We start from the raw sequence: 23,054 nt of genomic DNA, 5'->3' as shown, positions 1-23,054 counted from the left end.
GCAAGCGTTTGATCCGCGAGAGTTGACCAAACAAGACACTCTTCAGCATTCCTTGTTTAGCTGTGACTTGCTCGACAAGGCTAGAGACAGATGGATAAAGCCTTTTATTTGGAATCTGTCTCTGAACTGGATAATCTGAGGGTTCTTTAAGAAGGGGTGGATTTTAATACTACATTGGCGGCTGCCAAATTTCTTTCCCAGTCAATTAAGATTAAAAAATACGCATTTCCTTAAGGGCTATTCGTAGGGTCGCCAACCTCCAGCCGGTGCCTGATGGAAACACATGGAATTAGCAAATAAACCTCCCTTGGACCTGTTTTACAGGCCGAAGAAGCCAATACTGGTGAAAGCGTCTATTACCTGGATGACGTTTCCATTGTTTATGCCAGCTTGGTCCGCATCTGACAATTTCCCAGCAACTGTGCTTGCGTCGTTGTGGAGTCTGGTCATTGACACTGACCCTAAAGGAAGATTTTCCTTTCCTGTACTTCTTACAGACAGGCTCTTACAAGGATTGTTGAATCTTGTCACGGAAAGTCTCAAGGACTCATAGGGAATTTTTGATATAGATTTTGTATATAATTTGGGTATAAATGTTTGTTTAGTGTTTATTGTTCCCACTCTGTTGTCTAAGCTCTTTCACTTGTAGATATTGTTGCACTGTTTTTGCTCTAAGTTGTTTCTCCATTGAATATATGTTTTGCAATAGAGCCGAGTGTAGATAATTTTTATTTCAACCTCCAGGTACTAGCTGGAGATCTCCTGCTATTATAACTGATCTCCAGCCGATAGAGATCAGTTCACCTTGAGAAAATGGCTGCTTTGGCTATTGGACTCTATGGCATTGAAGTCCCTCCCCTCCCCAAACCCCACCCTCCTCAGGCTTTGCCCCAAAAACCTCCCGCCGATGGCGAAGAGGGACCTGGCAACCCTAGCTATTCAGATAGTTCCTTTTTTCTTCCTTTTTATTTTGATCTCGGTGTGACATCGTTTAGGGCCGAATTGGCCATATGAACAATATCATTAAAGTAAGTAAAGTTTTTTTGATCGGCATGAGCTGAAAATGGAGGACGGGCGTTTGTCATGCAAGGGCATTCCAACCAGTACAGGTTTTACACTTACAAGACAAAAAGGATTGTTCCGCCAGTAGTTAAGGGACACTCAAAGGCTTTTTGTGCATGGCTGTCTCCCTCTTGGTTGCCCCTCCCACGACTTTGGGTCGATTACTTGATTATGGGTTCTGATTATGCATGCCGTTTCCAACCTTTGCTTCGCTCTCCCCCTGCGTCTCCCTGCGTTTTGCCTGGGTTTTCAGGGATCTGTTTTATTTCGAATTTGAAAAAAACGGGCAAAATGTGGAGAAACACAGGGGGACAGCGAGGAGAACCTTGATGGTGGGAAACGGCATGTATAATCAAAACAAAGAACTGAAGTTGTCAGAGGGGTGACGGCGGGGGAAATAGCCATGCATAAAAGACCAAAAACAAGAAGTACTATTGGTTCTTGTAGGTTATCCGGGCTGTGTGACCGTGGTCTTGGTATTTTCTTTCCTAACATTTCGCCAGCAGCTGTGGCAGGCATCTTCAGAGGAGTAACACTGAAGGACAGTGTCTCTCGACACTCTCGACAGAGACACTGTCCTTCAGTGTTACTCCTCTGAAGATGCCTGCCACAGCTGCTGGCGAAACGTTAGGAAAGAAAATACCAAGACCACGGTCACACAGCCCGGATAATCTACAAGAACCAATGAACTCTGACCGTGAAAGCCTTCGACAATAAGAAGTACTATATTTCTGATGCAATCCTAACAGTCATGCCCTTCTAAGTAAGTGTGTGTGTGTGTGTGTGTTAAGTGCCGTCAAGTCGCTTCCAACTCAGGCGACCCTATCAATCAAAGTCCTATCTTTGACAGCCTTGCTCAGATCTTGCAAATTGATGACTGTGGCTTCCTTTATTGTGTCAATCCATCTCTTGTTGGGTCTTCCTTTTTTCCTGCTGCCCTCAACTTTTCCTAGCATGACGGGTCTTTTCCAGTGACTCTTGTCATCTCATGACGTGACCAAAATACAATAGCCTCATTTTGGTCATTTTAGCTTCTAGCAGGGTCAGCCCTGGTTAGTATTTGGATGGGAGACCACCAAGGAATACCAGGGTTGCTGTGCAGAGGAAGGCACTGGCAAACCACCTCTGTTAGTCTCTTGCCATGAAAACCCCCCAAAAAGGGGTCGCCATAAGTCGGCTGCGACTTGACGGCACTTTACACACACACACACACAGCTTTTAGGATCAGTTCAGGCTTGATTTGATCTATACCTCACTGATTTGTTTTTTTGGCAGACCAGGGTATCCGTAACACTCTCCTCCCACACTACATTTCTAAGTAGAGGGGTACACTTTAAAAAAAAAAAAAAAAAAAGGCCATCATCTTTTTCTGAAGAAATTACGGCTTATGAATTCTGGGGTGAAAATCCATCTTGATCAACACAGCTTGTGCTGTTGGGTGTGTGGGTTTATCTCACCTCTGTTCCAGGTAGATCGATGAGTACTGCTTAGGTTCTGCTAAATGTAGTATCCGTTCAGACGGCATGCGATCGTAAATGTTTGAAGGGCGCGCCCAGACCTGGGATCCTTGACTACAGCCAAATGGACAGAGGGGCCTGGAGCGATATCAGTGCAGACAGAGGTGGAAGATCAATGTGAGTTTACGACAATGAACATAAGCAACCGTACGGTTTAACGTGGATGAAATCTCCATGAGGGGATGTAGCCTAGACACGCTAGTTTTCTAGCTGCAGGGAATTTCTCTTTTTACGGTGAAGCAGTCAGGCACATGAGTCCTGACAGCTATCTGGTCTGCTATTTGTGAGAAAAAGGCCTCTATCTCAGATTACTTCGGCCTGTTGGGTTGAATTCTCCATGAGGGGATGTAGTCTAGACCGGCTAGTTTTCTAGCTGCAGGGAATTTTTTTAATATATGGTGAAGCATTCAGGCACAAGAGTCCTGACTGTCTAGACACAGCTATCTGATCTGCCATTTGTGTGAACAAGGCCTCTATCTCAGATTACTTCAGCCTGTTGGGTTGAATTCTCCAAGAGGGGATGCAGCCTAGACTGGCTAGTTTTCTAGCTGCAGGGAATTTCTCTTTATACGATGAAGCATTCAGGCACATGAGTCCTAACAGTCTAGACACAGCTATCTGGTCTGCCATTTGTGAGAACAAGGCCTCTATCTCAGATTACTTTGGACTTTTACGAATGGCTGTTTCCCTTGCGGTAACCCCTCCCCCCTCCCACTATGTCGGACTTTGTTTTGACTATTCATGCGTTTTCCAACCTTCAGAGGTTGGATCGCTCTCCCCGCACATTTCCCCCATGTTTTCTGGATGCTGTTTAGCCAGCATCCAGAAAACGCCTGGAAAACGTGTGGAAATGCACGGGGAGAGCGAGGCGACCTTTCATGGCTGGAACATTGCATGCATCATCAAAGCAAAGCCCCGATGCAGCTCAAATTTCACCCAACTAAAGCCTGCATTGGTATATTGTTTGAATGCATTGTATTGTGTATGTATTGTGTTGTGTTTCTGTTTTGTCGTGTGATACATGGTGTGTTTATTTGCATTTTAGTGGTTAGAAAATAAAAATTTATAAAATATCCCCCCACCCCAAAAAAGCCTCAAAGTAAGAACATAAGTACATAAGAAAAGCCCTGCTGGATCAGACCCAGGCCCATCAAGTCCAGCAGTCTGTTCACACAGTGGCCAACCAGGGGCCTCTAAGGAAGCCCACAAACAAGTAATGGGGAGGGGAGCATGACAGCGAGGGAAACTGCCATGCATAAAAGGCCTTTGTGTATTTAATGAGAGGTGCGTCCTCTCCCTCAGCAAGAATTAGCCCAGAGCATCCTGATTTCCTGACATGAAATTATCTTTATTGAACAAGAAGGGGATCATTATTTGCTCATTGACACACATGACTTTATCTACGATCTTGACTTCCATATCCGAAAGGGCAGCAGGCAATATTCTCCTCAATGGCCATGTTTTTCAACTGCTTACCCGGCTCTATCAGGCTGAATTCCGACTGAGGTGGGAAATATGCATTTGGACCACATCAATTCAGACTGCAGGGAGGAGCTCACATGAATCCTTTTTCCGATGCTTAACTATCCTAGTGAATCTGAAGAAGTGAGCGGTGACTCACGAAACCTCATCCCCTGCCAGAAATTTTGTAAGTCTTTAAGGTGCTACTGGACTCTTTTCTATCCTACTGAAATTAATGGTTTAACGGAGTGTTCCTCTGCAGTGGTTATGCATGGATACTTTCACTCACATCGTCGTCCCCGTCTGTCTCGGTTGTTCCTTGGAGTTATGCATGAGTTTTCTGTCCATTAGAGATGACCTTGCTGCCAGCCCTCACAAATCCCGGGACTTCCTGTCCCTCTGTTAACCCGATTCTTCCCTCTCCCCTGTGCTCAGCCCACTTGAAATCCCCATGCATAAGGCAAAGTGCAGGACAGGCAAGCTTGGTTTCTCTCACAGCCAATCACAAAGCAGCATGTAAAGAGGCGGGGATTCAAATGCTTCCTGCTTCCTTGGAGCTCTTTCTGAGCAGAAGAAAGGCTTTTTAAAACCGAGGCTTGGATTTCTCCCCCCCCCCCTTTCAGATTGCTGCTTTTTTTCTTCTTAAAATGCTTTTTTATGAGGCGACTGGGTTTTGGGGAGAAGGAATTTTCTCTCACAGTAAACTCTACAAAGTAAGTCAGTTACAAAACAGCATTTCAAGGGGCAGGGACTTGATTTGAGCTCGGAGACTGCTGGTGCATTGATTCCCAACAGGAAAGTGTGGGTCCAACAAGCAACGAAACTCAGGTAAAACTCCCATGCATAAACAACCCAACTAAATTTAGGGCCAGATGCTACCAAATTTAATCATTTTCGAGAGATAAGGAGGTGCTTCCATCTCTGGTTCGATCCTGATCTTGGTCAGCCAGTGGAAACTGGATGGGTCTGCAGAGAGCATGCAACCATTGTGGCCTTCCCAAAAGAACCTTCCTGAGGAAAACAGACCTTTGTCCTTGCAAGGGACAGATGAAATTTACTTCCCTGGTCTCTTTTTGCATCCATATATTTCCAGCAACTCTTGTTCTAATATTCTTCGTAAGCTTAGGAAGTTCTAACAAAGTTTGGGAGACATATTTTCACCCAAACTATATACGAACTTTGCCCTGACCTTAGGGTTACCAGGTCCCCCCTCCTGATCGGTGGGAGGTTTTAAGGGGCAAGGATGGGGTAGCTGTGGGTGTGCACACGTGATGATGTCACTTCCGGTTTTACTTCCGGAAGCGCCGCATCACCACGGCTGATTTAACACTCAAAACTCAGGGGCTTTGAGTGTTAAATCAGCCGCAGAGATGTGGCACTTCCGGAAGTAAAACCGGAAGTGACGTCATTGGGTGCACGCCTGTATGCACACGTGGCCGCTGCTCTGGAGCAGCTGGGTGGATTGGCAGGCAATCGCCCGCCAAAACCACCCACCTGGCAACCCTACCTGATCTGGATGGCCCAGGCTAGCCTGATCTTGTCAGATCTTGGAAGCTAAGCAGGGTCAGCCCTGGTTAGTACCTGGATGGGAGACTACCAAGAAAGTCCAGGGTTGCTACGCAGAGGCAAGCAATGGCTGAACCATCTCTATACGTCTCTTGACTTGACAACCCTACAGGGTCACCACAAGTCAGCTACGACTTGACAGCACTTTCCGCCACCATATAAGCCTCTCACATATAGAGCCATCCATTTATAGACACTTTATACAAGAATACCTTGGAGATACTGCAGATTTGGTTCCAGACCACCTCAATAAAGTGAATACTGCAATAAAGCAAGTCACGTTTGGGTTTTCTGGTGCATATAAATGTTTACACTATACTGTAGTCTATTAAAGTGTGCAATAGTGTTATGTCTAAAAAATATACTGTAATAATAATGGGAAAATCTGAAATATTGCTAGAATTACCAAAATGTGACAGAGACACAACGTGAACACATGCTCTTGGAAAAATAGAGCCAATAGACTTGCTGCAAAATGCAATATCTGCAATGCGCAATAAAGCGAAGTGCAATGAAATGAGGTATGTATGCCTGTACTGGTGTTCTAATGAACTGAACATTTTAAAAGGCTTGTTTGATTTATGCCTCTTGTAATGTAAGTTTAGGAGCCCCGTGGCACAGAGTGGTAAGCTGCAGTACTGTAGTCCAAGCTCTGCTCACGACCTGAGTTTGATCCCGATGGAAGTCGGTTTCAGGTAGCTGGCTCAAGGTTGACTCAGCCTTTCATACTTCTGAGGTCGGTAAAATGAGTACCCAGCTTGCTGGGGGTAAAGGGAAGATGACTGGGGAAGGCACTGGCAAACCACCCCGTAAACAAAGCCTGCCTAGTAAAGACCTTTACATTTTTTATGTAAGTTTATCAACTAATGTCCCCTGCTGTAGACTGTAAGGTAAAAGGTAAAAGTCCCCTGTGCAAGCACCAGGTCATTCCTGACCCATGGGGTGACATCACATCCCGACGTTTACTAGGCAGACTTTGTTTTCGGGGTTGTTTGCCAGTGCCTTCCCCAGTCATCTTCCCTGGGTACTCATTTTACCAACCTCAGAAGGATGGAAGGCTGAATCAACCTTGAGCCAGCTACCTGAAACCAACTTCCGTCGGGATTGAACTCAGGTCTTGAGCAGAGCTTGGACTGCAGTACTGCAGCTTACCACTCTGCGCCACGGGGCTCTGATGTAGACTGTACTGTTGATTCATGAAGAAGCTGGTCTCTGTAGATATTGTAATATAATTCCCTCTGCATGTGTATCTTGTCCTGCTCAATAAAACCAAATAACCCTGGCCTGTCTGGATGGTTGTGCGCATGGGCACACAATGGATGCCTTGTCGCTGCGCTCCGACAATGTGATTGTGTGTTGTGACCCCATTGCTTGAGCTTACTATTCAAGAGGAGGTCCTGCTGATTCTGTGACTGTTCTGCTATCAATTTCCCACTATTAAGACACGCGGTGCAGTTTTGTGTGTTATATCGGCACACTCAAAATTGCCGGTAGATTATACTCTAAGGAAAAAATGCATCTATATTCTCCCATCATATGGCTTCAAAACTGAATGCAAGGATATAATAAATGAATGCACATGCACAAATGCTTGCAAATACGAGTAAATAATAAATGGATGCTGCAGGATATTATAGGTGGTGAGTTACAAGGGCATTGTAATATTGTACATGGATGCATTTTAATTTTTATGTGAAATGGATATATGTTATCATTTTATGAATCTACAGCTACAGCCATAAACGCAACATGAAGGCTACAAAGCGGCGAGGAGAAAAAGGAAACAGATGAAGTACATAAGTACGAAAAGACTTGAGTGCCTCTGGAGGAAATTGTCTGTTTTTCCACTGGAATAATTATGCTGGACATTATGTGCATATTGAAACGGTCTCTGTCTTCGGCTACAGCCATATGGGGACTTCATTTCGGTCATTACATTGTGGCACAATTTTTGGGTTTTCCATTGTTACCATCTACACAGTGATGCTTAGGCTTGTTGCCATACTCATTTATATGTGTGTGTGTGTGTGTGTGTAAAGTGCTGTCAAGTCGCAGCCGACTTATGGCGACCCTTTTTGGGGTTTTCATGGCAAGAGACTAACAGAGGTGGTTTGCCAGTGCCTTCCTCTGCATAGCAACCCTGGTATTCCTTGGCGGTCTCCCATCCAAATACTAACCAGGGCTAACCCTGCTTAGCTTCTGAGATCTGACTAGATCAGGCTAGCCTGGGCCATCCAGGTCAGGGCACTCATTTATATACTGGTCTGTTATTGGTTGTGTGTCTAGTGTTGTATGTATATATATAGGACCTTTACATTTGCACATGTAGGATGTTGGTGTAAGGCTGGTTGATTGGTATGCATGTAGAATATATATTTTGATATGAACGAAGGTTTGTATTGTGGCCATTCTATGTGATTTTTGCTATAAAATATGCAAAATGCATAAATTACAAAATGCATAAATCAACTGATTTTGTGAACTGAATTCATACAAAATATGCATTATAATGCATGCATTTGGCACAATGATGGGGGAAGGGAAATGCAATTTATCCCATCCTGTGCCTAATCACAGCAGGATGAAATGGTCGAGCGGATGCTGAATTGCAAACTTGGAGAGCATCTAGGGTTGCCAACCGCAGCAAGTATCCTCAACACCTGTCATTTCCCTTGAGTGGCAGGCTTTTCCCAAGGAAAGCTCCTTTTGAAATCAACAAATTATTCTCAGGGAGTGGCTTCAGGGAGGTCCCACATCACACTTGCAAGTCCTGCGATTCTTGTGCAACCAACTCCTGCTTAACTCAGAACTAGGGTTGCCAACCTCCATGTGGCGGCTGGAGATCTCCTGCTATTACAGCTGATCTCCAGGCAACAGAGATCAGTCCCCCTGGAGAAAAAAAGCCACTCTGACAATTGGACTCTATGGCATTGAAGTCCTCCCCCTCTCCAAACCCCGCCCTCACTCCCAGAATCTCCAGGTATTTCCCAACCTGGAGCCGGCAACCCTACTCAAAACACAGATTTGGCCTGTGGTTAAGCAGCTGGGTTGGGAAAGAGTTCAGCAGTCTTGCTCCCTTCTGTTTCTCCCTCCTCTTCAAAGCACCCCATCCTACATTTTGGGAGGGGAAAGGAGCAGTCCAAGGGGTGTGGCTAGTGCCAAGGTGTTTTTCAACCACAGGTGAGCAAAGCTGTGGGACCAGAAGCTCTTGGGCTCCCTCTGGAGGGCATGTGAGGAAATGATTTCAGCAAAATTCCATCGGTCTGTCTCTGGTTGTTATGGGGAAAGTGAAAACTGGCAGAGACAAGCTACATGGCGCAATTTCTAAAACCTCAACACCTGCAAAAATATACCGAGAGATTTACTTGGGAAATAGGATGTTGCCCCATATTAAGGTTCCTCTGAGGGTACCCCCCACACCATGAGAGTAGAAGAAGAAGAGTTGGTTTTTATATGCCGTCTTTCTCTACCACTTAAGGAAGAATCAAACTGCCGGTGAGGGGAAGCTCACCCCCTCCCTAGGTAGCTGATTCGAACAACTCTTACTGTAAAAAACTCTTTCCTGATATCCAGACGGTACCTTTCCTCCTGCAATTGAAACCCGTTATTGCGAGTCCTAACCTCTGCTGCCAACAGGAACAGCTCCCTGCCCTCCTCTAAGTGACAGCCCTTCAAATATTTCAAGAGAGCAATCATGTCCCCCCTCGACCTCCTCTTTTCCAGGCTAAACATCCCCAAGTTTCCTCGTAGGGCTTCGTCTCCAGGCCCCTGATCATCCTCGTTGCTCTCCTCTGCCCCCGCTCCATTCTGTCCACACCCTTTTTGAAGTGAGGCCCTTAGAACTGCACACAATACTCCAGGTGCGGCCTGACCAATGCAGCAGTGAGGAACAGCTCCCAAGATTCTTTGAGGGAAGCCATGTGACCGTTAAATTTATAAATCGTGTGTGTGTGTGTGTGTGTGTGCCGTCAAGTCACAGCTGACTTAGAGTGACCCCGTAGGGTTTTCAAGGCAAGAGACGTTCAGAGGTGGTTTGCCTTTGCCTGCCTCCGCGAGGGCTGAGAGAGTTCGGAGAGAACTGTGACTAGACCAAGGTCACCCGGCAGGCTTCATGTGGAGGAGTGGGGGATCAAACCCCTCAAGTCAGGGGTGACTTGACGGCACTTTCCACCACCACCCAAAACCGGGAACCGAAGCATAAGTATTACCACGGCATATTAATCAATGCAGAAAGTACATAATAGGACAATATGTACAGCAACAAAAAATAAGCAAAGTTATTGCTTTCAACTTCTGATAAAAATAATAGTTAAAAAAAGGTTTGCCTCCTTGCAAACCAGATACTTTCCATGGGCAGAGGGAGATACGGCAGGCAAGGCTCTTTCCTGTTCTCTGCCCCACCTCCCCTCCCTGCTGTGTAGCTCGCCTGAAAACCTGTTCCCCAGAATGGGTGTGGTGGGGAGGGGTGGTGGACACAATCGGGGAGGGAAGCCAGAGACAGGTGGCAGAAGCTGAAACCACTCTGATGATTTGGACTGCAGCCACCCAGCTTCTGGGAGGCTTCCCTGGGGTTCTAAACAGGAGACTGCTATTCGGCACATGGGAATCCGAAGTACCTGCTGCGCATGATTTTTCAGATCGCGCCCAACCTCGTTCTGTTCCTTCATATGCTTTGAAACATAATTCCACGCTGGCCTCAATTAGATGAGGAATAGAGAATAAAACTGCTGCTGTCACACTGCCCTTATACAAATCTATGGTAAGACCACACTTGGAATACTGTGCACAGTTCTGGTCACCACACCACAAAAAAATATTGCAGAGCTTGAGAAGGTGCAGAAAAGAGCAACCAAAATGATCAGGGGGCTAAAGCAACTGCCCTATGGGGAGCAGTTAAAGCGCTTAGGGCTGTTTAGCTTGGAAAGAAGGTGGCTAAGGGGAGACATGATAGAGATCTATAAAAGTATGCACGTTATGGAGAGAGTGGACAGGGAGAAGCTTTCCTCCCTCTCTCATAATACTAGAATGCGGGGTCATCTGCTGAAGCTGGAGGGTGAGAGATTCAAAACAGATAAAAGGAAGTATTTCTTCACACAACGCATAGCTGAATTGTGGAACTCCCTTCCCCAGGACGTGGTGATGGCTGCCAACTTGAAAGGGTTTAAGAGGGGAGTGGACATGTTAATGGAGGAGAGGGCTATTCATGGCTACTAGTAAAAATGGATACTACTCATGATGCATGCCTATTCTCTCCAGGATCAGAGGAGCATGCCTATTATATTAGGTGCTGTGGAACACAGGCAGGATAATGCTGCTGCAGTGATCTTGTTTGTGGGCTTCCTAGAGGCCCCTGGTTGGCCACTGTGAGAATGGACTGCTGGACTTGATGAACCTTGGTCTGAACCAGCATGGCCTTTCTTATATTCTAAAGGGAGGGAGGGGGGAAAAGACACACCTGTGCTGGAGTTTCCTCTGAAAGCTCTTCTTGGGTTTCGCTAGGTCCAGGATTCGCACGTTTGGCTGACACGTCAAGGTCTTTGGGGAGAGGATCCAGATGGTTTCTTGGTTTCCCCAGACCAACCTCCTGACGTAAAGAAAGAACACACAGACGCCACACAAAGCATGGTCATGCCCTATCTGCCCTGTGCTTTGCCACTGTATTATAAACATGTCCAAAGGGGAACCCACAAGGACTTACGGGAAAAGGAAATACCTTTTCCCTCTCTTCCCATTGCCTGCTCTGCTGCCCCTTTCTCTCACCGTTCCTCCTCGCCTCCTTCTCCGCAGGATTGCTTTCAAAATTGTCCACCCCTGTCTACTTACATGCCCTCCAGCCCCCCCAACCCCATCTGCAACATGGGTAATAAGAGTGACCTCACAGCTAGGATGTGTCTGGGATGCTGAGACAATAGAGGTCATACAAATGATACGACCCATGTCCAAAGTACTATATACATTCTAAGTGTTGTTATTACAATTCACACAAATCTTACCTAGAATAGTTCCAAGCATCTTTTATTTCCTTTGGTTCGGCAAGCTGTTGGATCCTGGAAAGTTCACATTTTTGTATAAGTTGCGATATAAATATACACAGAGATTCAGCCATAAAACACACTCAGAGAGGTAAAACCCTGGTACTTAGAGTATATGGCCATTTTTGCATGGTCAATTTTGATGCTTGCTCAAAGCTCTTTTTTAAAATGCGACTTTAAAAATGCCTATTCACGGTCCCGACGCAAAAGGAGAAGTTCCACTCCCCCCACTCGCCTGCCCCTTTGTTCCTGTTTGCATAGCCATAGCATGTGCATTGTTCCTTGAGGGGGATTCTTTGCGGCAAACACCAAAGGCCGCATTAAAGGGGCTCGTTAGTAATGCAAAGCAGGTCTGAGCTGGCTTCGCAGTCACTTCCGGAATGACGGTTCAGCGTGCAAAATGCAAAAAAATATGCGGGGCAATCCAGCCTGGAACGTGCTGATAAATACCATGCAAAAATGGCCTATGTTTCCATCTACTACATGATTCTAATGGGGGGTAGGGGAATCCTTCCGTTCGCTGCAGAAGAAGTCAAGAGCGTGGGAGGTATTGGGATATTAGATTAGCAAAGTGCTCCAGGACACATACACCCAGCAGAGTACTATCTGGCTTGTATAAGAATATAAGAAAGGCCATGCTAGATCAGACCAAGGCCCAGCAAGTCCAGCAGTCTGTTCACACAGTGGCCAACCAGGTGCCTCTAGGAAGCCACAAACAAGACGACTGCAGCAGCACCATCCTGCCTGTGTTCCACGGCACCTAATATAATAGGTACGCTCATCTGATCCTGCAGAGAATATGGACTATGTGCTGCTAAGATACAAAGTTACACACAGAGCTTCTTTATCTTTGCAAAACTAATATGAGTTTGTTATTGTAAGGAACTCCATTCTGGACAGGATAGAGTAGCGACAGGATTCGAATCTAACTAACTAGGAGGGAGAGAGTTGCAGGATACATGTCACAACTACCTCCCCCCAACACCCCCAGTGACCCCTACTTCATGCCCAGAAGATGGCCAAGATGCCCTCCCTCTCATGAACTGCTTAAGGCCATAGAATCAGCATTGCTGACAGTTGGCCATCTAACCTCTCCTTAAAAACCTCCAGGGAAGGAGAGCTCACCACCTCCTGAGGAAGCCTGTTCCACTGAGGAACTGCTGTTAGAAAATTCTTCCTAATGTCTAGATAGAAACTCTTTTGATTTAATTTCAACCTGTTGGTTCTGGTCCGACCTTCTGGGGCAACAGAAAACAATTCCGCACCATCCTCTAGATGACAGTCCCTCAATTACTTTTGAAGATGTTTATCATATCACCTCTCAGTCTTCTCCTCTCCAGGCTAAACATACCCAGCTCTTTCAACCTTTCCTCATAGGACTCGGTCTCCAGACCCCTCACCATCTTGGTTGCCCTTCTCTGGACACGTTCCAACTTGTCTACATCTTTCTTAAATTGCGGTGCCCAAAACTGAACACAGCACTCTAGGTGAGGTCTAACCAGAGCAGAGTAAAGCGATACCATCACTTTGCGTGATCTGGACACTATACATCTGTTGATACAGCCCAAGATCACATTTGCCTTTTTAGCTTGTATCCTACCATCTCATGGGAGGAAGGCTTCTTGGGCTGAAGGAAGACTTTAAATGTGGCTAAGCAGTGTGGTAGGATACAAGCCCAGGTTCAGAACATTGTGACCCTAGACTCGGGTTGTTATCCAAGGAGTAACCTGAACTACAAGAGAATTTTGACTTTCCCTTTTTTGGTCCCAGTAACCCTATCTGGAATCATGGCGGTCCTGGAAGTATTGTCTTACCTCACACTCACGCGAAAATGTTGTGGAGAAACTGAAAGAGAAGGAGGGAAAGAGATGGCTTTAAACAGCTGCAAACCTGCACTTTCCATATTGATCAATACTGCTGTTTGCAACAACCCACAGAGTTTTAATACAATCTTAAATGAAATAACCATGTGCATAAACAACGCGACACATAATGGTTTAAAATATTTGAATTTTTGTTTTATCCTGAATAGTTGTGATTTTACTATAAATTATGTAACATCTTTTATTTGATGGTCCATGACCATAATAAATTATACTTGCTTGCTTTAGCCCCCTTCTGGGTGTGGAGCACGGGTTATTGGGGGTGGGTGGGAGATAGTTGTGAATTTCCTGCATTTTATCTGTTTTATCTGGCATATTAGCTGCAAATAAAATTTATTTATCCTGCATTGTGCGAGGGGTTGGACTAGACGACCCTGGTGGTCCCTTCCAACTCTATAATTCTATGATTCCAAGTGTAAGCTTACTCCTAGGAAAAGACTTTTTAGGATCACAGCCTAAGCTTCCATTAACAATCATGATTTTGTGTTAATACCGTTTTCTGATATTTGTTTCTGGTTTGTAAATTCACTTTGGAGCAGATTTTTTTTTCCTCCCTGGAGAAGATATGGGGGGTGGGGGCGGAACCTAACTTTTTGCAGGAATGATTTTAGGCAGGTCCTCTTAGACCTGTATTGTGTAGGTGGTTGGACTAGATGACCTTGGTAGTCCCTTCCAACTCTATAATTCTATGATTCCAAGTGTAAGCTTACTCCTAGGAAAAGACTTTTTAGAATCACAGCCTAAGTTTCCATTAACAATCACGATTTTGTGTTAATTTTATGATATATGTTTCTGGTTTGTAAATGCACTTTGGAGCAGATCTTTTTTTTCCTCCCTGGAGAAGATAGGGGGGGGGGCGAAACCTAACCTTTTGCAGGAATGATCCTAGGCAAGTCCTCTTAGACCTGCATTGTGCAGGGGGTTGGACTAGATGGCCCTGGTGGTCCCTTCCAACTCTTTGATACTAAGTAAGCTTGTGTGTGTTAGGTGCCGTCGAGTCGCTTCCGACTCATGGTGACCCTATGAATCAAAGTCCTCCAAAACATCCTATCTTCGTCAGCCTTGCTCAGATGTTGCAAATTGAGGGCCGTGGCTTCCTTTATTGAGTCAATCCACCTCATGTTGGATCTTCCTCTTTTCCTGCTGCCCTCAACTTTTCCTAGCATGATTGTCTTTTCCGGTGAAAAAGTAAGCTTACACCTAGGAAAATATTTTTTAGGCTCACGGCCTGTTTCCATTAACAATAATGATTTTGTGTTAATACCGTTTTCTGATATTTGTTTCTGGTTTGTAAATGCACTTTGGAGCAGATCTTTTTTTTCCTCCCTGGAGAAGATATTGGGGGGGCGGGCGGAACCTAACTTTTTGCAGGAATGATTTTAGGCAGGTCCTCTTAGACCTGCATTGTGTAGTTGGCTGGACTAGAAGACCTTGGTGGTCCCTTCCAACTCTATGATTCTAAATAAACTTACACCTAGGAAAATATTTTTTAGGCTCACAGCCTGAGTTTCTATTAACAATCATGATTTTGTTGATACTATTTTCTGATATTTGTTTCTGGTTTGTAAATGCACTTTGGATCGGATCTATTTTTCCCCCTCCCTGGAGAAGATATGGGGCGGGGGGGACCTTTTTGCAGGAATGATCCTAGGCAAGTCCTTAGACCTGCATTGTGCAGGTGGTTGGACTAGATGACCCTGGTGGTCCCTTTCAACTTGTTTCTGGTGTGTGAATGCACTTTGGAGCAGATTTTTTTCCTCTCCCTGGAGAAGATATGTGGGGGGAACCTAACTTTCTGCAGGAATGATCCTAGGCAGGTCCTCTTAGATTCAGTAGAAGGCAGCTTCATGTGTTCTAATAGGACCCTGCAGATACTTTAGGGGAGGGGCTGCGGTTCAGTGGTAGAGCCATCTGCTTGGCATGCAGAAGGTCCCAGGTTCAATCCCCGGCATCTCCAGTTAAAGGGCCCAGGCAAGTAGGTGGTGTGAAAGACCTGTACCAAAGACCCGGTCTGAGCAGACAATACTGACTTTGATGGACCAAGGGTCTGATTCAGTATAAAGCTGCTTCATGTGTTCATCTCCAAACATATAGGTGGCTGGAGTATTATATATGAATCCATCTGTCTTTACAGTACCTCTCCTAAGAGGAGGCTGAAGTTGGTTCCCTATTCCCAGTTTGTTTCCTATTCCCGGTTCCTTATTCACACTTCCTGGTTTCTCTGGAGTGTCGGGATGTCATTTGGGGTGGTCCAAAGATTATTTTGGGGTGCAGTGTCTGTGTGTGTATTGATGGGGGGGGGCACCCCACTTGGGAACCGCTGGCACAAGAACCGGACTTTGGACCAACCCAGTATGCCCCATCTCGAACGGCACAGTCCCCTGAATGTGGGGGTGTATATGTGGTGGTTCAATCCATATTTTGGGGTGCACAGCTTTTGAATTGTCCTCAAAATCAGTCAGGAACCAGGAAATGTGAATAAGGAACTGGGAATAGGAAACAAACTGGGAATAGGGAACCAACTTCAGCCTCCTCTATGTGCAGGTGGGTTGGACTAGATGACCCTGGTGGTCCCTTCCAACTTGTTTCTGGTGTGTGAATGCACTTTGGAGCAGATATATTTTCCCACTCCCTGGAGAAGATAACAGGAATTGAAGAAAAAAAGGAGGGGAATAAAACCCAACCTAAAAACAAAAGCTGGGTACCCAAAATATCTATAAATCTATGTATAAATGCTGAAAGTATAATTTATTAGAAGCGCTATGTAAAATTTAAAATGATTTAAAAGGATTAAAATAGCAGTTATCAACCTCAGAATAGGCCATTGTGCTATTTGAATGCTTTTAAATTTTGCATAGCGCTTCTAATAAATTATACTTTCAGTATTTATACATAGGCTTATAGATATTTTGGGTACCCAGCTTTTGTTTTTAGGTTGGGTTTTATTCCCCTCCTTTTTTGCTTCCATTCCTGTTATCTTCTCCAGGGAGGGGGGGGGAAATAGATCTGCCCCCAAGTGCATTCGCACACCAGAAACAAGTTGGAAGGTTTTCACCCAACCTTGGGTACCCAGCAGAAGATAACAGGAAGACATAAATGAAACTTATCAGTAGAGAGCTAATGCACTTTGGAAGGCATTGCAGAGAGAGGACTGCTGGGTTGGGGGGAGGGGCTGTGCGGGGCCTCTCCGTCACGCACCTGCGGCCATTGCGGGAGCCAAAGCGTCGAGAAGGAGACCCCCACCCTAGGCCTGCGGGGCCTCTGCACCGCGGCACGCAACGCGCTTGCGCCGTCCGTGGGGCGGCGGGGAGGTTTCCGGTCGCCCGGGCAACCAAACCGCTCTCGCCGGGGGGGTGCGTGGGTGGGGGCGCTCCTCCCTCGCCCCGCCCATTTCCCCGGGGCTTCTGCGCGAGGCGCGACCGCCGCCGCGAGCTTGTGCGCACGCGCGAGGAGGAGAGGTTTCCCTCGCCCCGCCCATTTCCCCGGGGCTTCTGCGCGAGGCGATCGCCGCCGCGAGCTTGTGCGCACGCGCGAGGTTTCCCTCGCCCCACCCATTTCCCCGGGGCTTCTGCGCGAGCGCCGCCGCGAGCTTGTGCGCACGCGCAAGGAGGAGAGGTTGTTCTGGGCGCCCTGCGGGGTTTTACTTGCAAGGTGATGCGGCTTTGCAGGGAAGGTAGCCTCCCCGCGCACGCACGTTACAGTAAACACGCGTGCAAGGCGTGTACGGTTTTTCTTTTCTTTTTTAAAAAAACCTTTAAAAAAAATTGTATGTACTCTTGCATTTTGTATTTTTGTTATTTTTATTTTTGTATTTTTTCTATTGTTTCTTTTGTTTTATATTATAAAAATTAATTAAAAAAAATTAAAAAACCTTTTAATTTTTGTGTTATAGGGTACAGAAAGAAGAGGGGAGGGGACAATAAAAAGGAAAAACAAGATGTGTAATATCGAGGGTTGCCAGGTCCCTCTTTGCCACCGGCAGGAGGTTTTTGGGGCGGAGCCTGAGGAGGGTGGGGTTTGGGGAGGGGAGGGACTTCAATGCCATAGAGTCCAATGGCCAAAGTGGCCATTTTCTCCAGGTGAACTGATCTCTATCGGTTGGAGATCGGTTGTTACAGCAGATTTCCAGCTAGTACCTGGAGGTTGGCAACCCTAGCAATATCCGAGCTTTTGAATGGTTTACATTCTCATCACTTCGTCATAAATCTAAGCAATAAAAACATCAGAACGATTCTTAAACTTTCCTAGATAGTTTCTATTTTAGCAATCTTATTAATCCTCTAAATATTTCAAGCAGGTGAGTAATCATATACAGGTTGCCATTTTATGTTAAATTCTTCCATTGAGTGGCGTGTACGATTTTTCTGTGAAGGGCCCTGCAGTAACTCTTAAGACACGTTTTAACGTGTGTGCTGCTGAAAGTAGGGTTTGAACTCACTTATTCAGATCATAACATAAGAAAGGCTGTGCTGGATCAGACCAAGGTCCATCGAGTCCAGCAGTCTGTTCACATGGTGGCCAACCAGGTGCCTCTAGGAAGCCCGCAAACAAGACAACAGCAGCAGCACCATCCTGCCTGTGTTCCACAGCACCCAATATAATATTATATAATATAATTATAATAAGTACATAAGAAAAGCCCTGCTGGATCAGACCAAGGCCCATCAAGTCCAGCAGTCAGTTCACACAGTGGCCAACCAGGTGCCTCTAGGAAGCCCACAAACAAGACGACGGCAGCAGCACCGTCCTGCCTGTGTTCCACAGCACCTAATAGAATAGGCATGCTCCTCTGATCCTAGAAACCCCTCCCCCCAGCACCCTCATTTTCTTTTTAAAGAACATGTTGAATATTCATTATAAACTAGGGTTGCAAGGTCTCTCTTCGCCCCTGGCGGGAGGTTTCTGGGGTGGAGCCTGAGGGCAGGATGGGGAGGGACTTCAATGCCATAGAGTCCAATGGCCAACGCAGCCCTTTTCTCCAGGGGAACTGATCTCTGTCGGCTGGAGATCAGTCATAATAGCAGATCTCCAGCTAGTACCTCTGGCGGGTTGGCAACCCTAATAAACAAGTACATACAAGATGCATACACCTTCACTGCAAACCATGCAGAAGACTTCTGAGCTGATCTGCTGTAATGATGAGCAGGGCCAAAACTGGAGGGGGGGTGAGGAGGGTAGCCGCTGTCCCTGTGGCATGCAGAGACGGTGGCACAACTGCCCCTCCTACCAAGCTCGTTCTTCCTGCAGGCAAAGCAGTTCTCTACATATAGTATGACCTCACCTAGAGTATTGTGAGGTTAGACCTCACCTAGAGTATTGTGTTGTTTTGGGCACCGCAATTTAAGGATGTAGACAAGCTGCAATGGGTCCAGAGGAGGGCAAAAAAGATGGTGAGGGGGTCTGGAGAACAAGTCCTATGAGGAAAGGTTGAAGGAGTTGGGTCTGTTTAGCCTGAAGAGGAGAAGACTGAGAGGGGATATGAGAACCATCTTCAAGTACTTGAAGGGCTGTCATATAGAGGAGGGTGCCAAGTTGTTTTCTGTTGCCCCAGAAGGTCGGAACAGAACCAATGGGTTGAAATTAAATCAAAAGAGTTTCCGTCTAAACATTAAGAAGAATTTTCTAACAGAGCGGTTCCTCAGTAGAACAGCCTTCCTCCGGAGGTGGTGAGCTCTCCTTGCCTGGAGGTTTTCAAGCAGAGGCTGCTAGATGGCCATCTGTCAGCAATGCTGATTCTATGACTGTAGGCAGATCATGAGAGGGAGGGCATCTTGGCCATCTTCTGGACATGTAGGGGTCACTGGGGGTGTGGAGGAGGAGGTAGTTGTGAATTTCCTGCATTGTGCAGGAGGGTGGACTAGATGACCCTGGTATTCCCTTCCAACTCTGATTCTATGATTCTATAACTAGCTCCGTTTCTATTTGGTATCTGAGGAGGAGCTTGTAAGTAAGAAAGCAGGAAAGACTGTAAGAAGAGTGTAAGTTGTATGTGTGGTGCATTTGTATTTCTGTTGCAATTGTTTTTTAAAAAAATAATAAAATATTACTGTATTTTCTGGCGTATAAGACTACTTTTTAACCCAGGAAAATCTTCTCAAAAGTCGGGGGTCGTCTTATACGCCGGGTGTCGTCTTATACGCCGAATGCTGAATTCCGAGCCGGACTGGAGAATCTGCCTGGGGAGCCGCCTCCGCTTTGTCCATGTCCACCGGAGGAGGGAGGGGAGGCGAGCCCGGCGAGGGCGCTCACTGCCCAGCTCGGAGTCGGAGCCAGGTGCGCCGGGGTGCACGGAGGGAAGTGCTCGGCTGTGCTCCAGCGGCAGCGCAAGGCAGGCATGCGGCTGGCTGGCCGGCTGGCCGGGGTGGCCACTCTCTTCTCCTGGCACAGGGTGTTTTGGCTGCCGCCTAGCACACCCAACATGCCCCCTTTCCTCCCCGGCCTCCGCTTCAGCTTCTGTCTTTATGGGCTCCCCTCCCCTCCAAACCCTCCTTTAGCCCCGCCCTCCACGGGCCGTCGGCTAAGTCCTCCCCTCGCCTTTAGCCTCGCCCTTCTCGAGGGCCCTTACTCTCACCCCCGTCCCCCTCTTCTTCCCCGCTCCCTTCTCCCCTCGCCGACTCCCCCTGAGAGCCATGTCCCGCCGCTCCGGGTCGGCACACACTCTTCCATGCTGGGAGGTCGGCCCCCGGCCTCCTCCTGTTCCTCCCGCCAGCCCCGCCTCCCGGCGCGCTGCCAGCTCGTCCAGCCGCCCCCGCCCCCTCTTTCTCCCACCCCGGTAAGTGGTGTTGTTTCCCCGGGGGTTGAGCCGCCCGAGGACCGGGGGTGGCCGCGGGGTTGGGGCGCAGTCCCGAGGGCCGGCCCCAGGCCGCGGACTCGGGACAATCCCAAACTCTATTTTAACTGTAAAAATGGGGGGTCGTCTTATACGCCCATTCGTCTTGTACGCCGGAAAATACGGTATTTAAAAAAAGCAAGCACACAAGGACAAAAATAAATCTGATTTTATAGAAAGGAACTGCTTTGGTATACAAGTGAGAGAGAGAAAAAAGTTCCTAGAAAACCTCTGAAACTTTTCAAAGTTTAGAAATTTTCTTCAGTGTTTGCAAGAGGTACAAGTCAGAAGCTGTTTTTCTTAAAAGTTCTTACAATTGGATCCATGTGGTTAACCTCCTGAGAATGTTATTAAGGGGCGGGTGGGCAGAGGAAATGGGAGTCAACGTCAACGCGATGCATTTTTCTGTACTGATGCTGCTTACTTGAGGCATTCGATGTAATGTTTGAGACCTTCAGGGAAGCCGCTTCATACAATGGAGGCAGTGTCTCTGGAAGTGAGTCGTCAGCAGCAGTGGGGGATCATTCAAAACAGAGAAGCAAGTGGGAGATGTGCTCTTTTCTTCTTCTAGGGGAGGGAGTAGATCAGAAACACGCAGCCTCTGCCCATCAAACCGGGATCCTCCATGCTCTTTCTTTTCTTTGTTTCCCCGTTCTTAGACCGAGGTCTTGAACAATAAAAACCACAAAACCGAAATAAGCCCCATCTCTAAAAACACCTCCCTTCGACTCTTCTCTGCAGCCTCCGGAAAACGAGCGACAAAATAAGTACGCTGGGGGGTCAGAGTCCTCTAAGAGGAACTGAACCTTTTGCTCCAAAGTTGCTCGAGATGATGCGGACCATTTGCTAAAACACGGTGTAATCCATTTTAGCCTAAGTTGGTATGAGTAAGGACAGTGCAAAAGGATATGTACCAAGGAGTCCAATGACTGAAGAGGGCAGGGACGCAGCCGGTCTGAAAAAGGGATCTTAACATACGGCCCAGCAAAACCATTGAAACAGGGCAATTAAATCGTGAATGCGTAAAGATCCTCCATGCATGAATTCCACAGAGCTCTGACTAGTAGATAAATGGCCTTTCCGGCCTTGACAGGGCAACTCAGAAGAATACAGAAAGCTCCAGCTTGGGATTCCTCAACCTCGTCCAGTAGAAGAAAATGCCGACACAAAGAAAAGCCGGATCCTCTCAAGTTCTTACGAGCTGCAGTTCTTTTTTAGGGGCTCCCCCCGCCCCTCTTTACACAGTGCAATCAATGAGACGGCAATTTGAAAGAGGCTGGAGGGGGTCGATACTCTCTTAACCCCCCCCCTTAACCATTTCCCCAGCCTTCTCCAAAGCTGCTTGTGGGAAAGAGAAAAGAATATCCATTATCTTTCGCCTCAGTGGCAGGGGGCAGATTTTTTTGGACAAAAATTTCATGCTAAGAAAGTGTTGGGAAGCCTCTTTTCCCTCAAATCACAGCCTCCGCAGCGACATGTATAAAAGGGCAGCAAAAAGTCTCGCAAAATCACCACCTTTTCTTGAGACCTGCCCAAATGTTAACAGAATAATTCTACTTATGGTGTGGTAAGGAATGAGCAATACATTAATTCCTTCAAGACTGGCGCATGAAGCAAAAGCGCCATGCGCCGCTTTTGGCCCTTCAGCCCTTTTCCTCCCCTGTGGGTTCTTCTAAGCCCAAGTTTAACCAACTGAGGCCTCAGCCACACGCAGCCAAAACAGAGGCTCTGCCTGCAGCCAGTCTGCCGTTTTCCCCTTCGAGATGGAGCAAAGGAGAGTTTTTTTCTCTGCTCTGGCTTACAAGGGAAAGCCCTGAGACAAGCCTTTCGGACTAAAAAAAGGCCCCAAAATATCTGAGCTGAAAAGGCCATGAAGATGTTCAAAAAAAGCAGCACCCCCTGAAGTATACGCAGCTAGAGGTTCTGTTCCTTGTCTCTTGGCCCTATGGCAGGGGTGGGGAACATCAGGCCCGGGGGCCAGGATCCACAAAATCATTTGCTCTGGCCCTTCGTGGGTCCTGGCAGATCTCTAGCTCAGAAGGATCTAAGACTGGCAATCCGCCCCCTCCCGCGGACAGGAATAGCCTCTATTCAAGGCGGATGTGAGTTTGTTTTATTGAGAAAAGGAACCTTTTCCCCCCTTGCAGAAGAATCGTTAGCTATGGAGCTGCTAGGACTGCCCAAGAAACTGTGTTAACCCTTTCCCACCTGGACCATAAAGAACTGTATTCCCTCTGTACTACAAGTCGGTTGGGGGCAGAAGTGGTGACAATGGAGGGGTTAAAGGGGGCAGGGAAGGAATGCACGCGCGGGGGGGGGGGATTCTTAGCCAGTGTGACCTCATTTCACCCCTGCAGGCGGAGGTAGCAGGAGCCAGCTGTAGAATCCGGCCCCGACCATGCGGAGCAGGAGCAACTCTGGCATGCGGCTGATGGCTGCGCCCGACTGGTGCAACAGGCCATCCTGTGCCACCAGGTGAGTGAGTGCGCCACCAGTTGGATGCCTGCCTGCTTGCCTGCGCCCGGGGGGTCATCTGGGGCAGCTGCTTGCTTGGGGCTTGGTCAGCTAATTTTTAAGTTGATAATTTTGTATGGGATGCAGTACCTGAGGATCAACACTGCGAAGTCCAGATGCAAAGTAATGCTATTTGACGGCTGGAAGCGGTGTATCCAAGAACACTCTAAGTCCCGTGGAGGTGCCCCAA

The 23,054-nt window shown here is 47.1% G+C and overlaps 1 protein-coding gene across 1 annotated transcript in view; it reads right to left on the bottom strand.

Moving 5' to 3' along the window:
* The window catches only part of SPMAP2L (sperm microtubule associated protein 2 like), a gene marked incomplete at its 5' end in the record, with an annotated part of 30,262 nt that extends 14,444 nt beyond the window's left edge, over positions 1–15,818 (bottom strand). The window contains 4 exons of the mRNA XM_056848736.1: positions 2,520–2,657; positions 11,062–11,190; positions 11,600–11,656; positions 15,796–15,818. Of these exons, the coding sequence (XP_056704714.1) occupies positions 2,520–2,657; positions 11,062–11,190; positions 11,600–11,656; positions 15,796–15,818 (347 nt within the window). The remainder of the gene's footprint in view (positions 1–2,519; positions 2,658–11,061; positions 11,191–11,599; positions 11,657–15,795) is intronic.
* Between the last annotated feature and the right edge of the window lie 7,236 nt (positions 15,819–23,054).

This window comes from Euleptes europaea, chromosome 4 (genome assembly GCF_029931775.1).
Source record: "Euleptes europaea isolate rEulEur1 chromosome 4, rEulEur1.hap1, whole genome shotgun sequence".
Classification (NCBI taxonomy): Eukaryota; Metazoa; Chordata; class Lepidosauria; order Squamata; family Sphaerodactylidae; genus Euleptes; species Euleptes europaea.
This window is presented reverse-complemented; position numbering and strand designations above follow the sequence as displayed.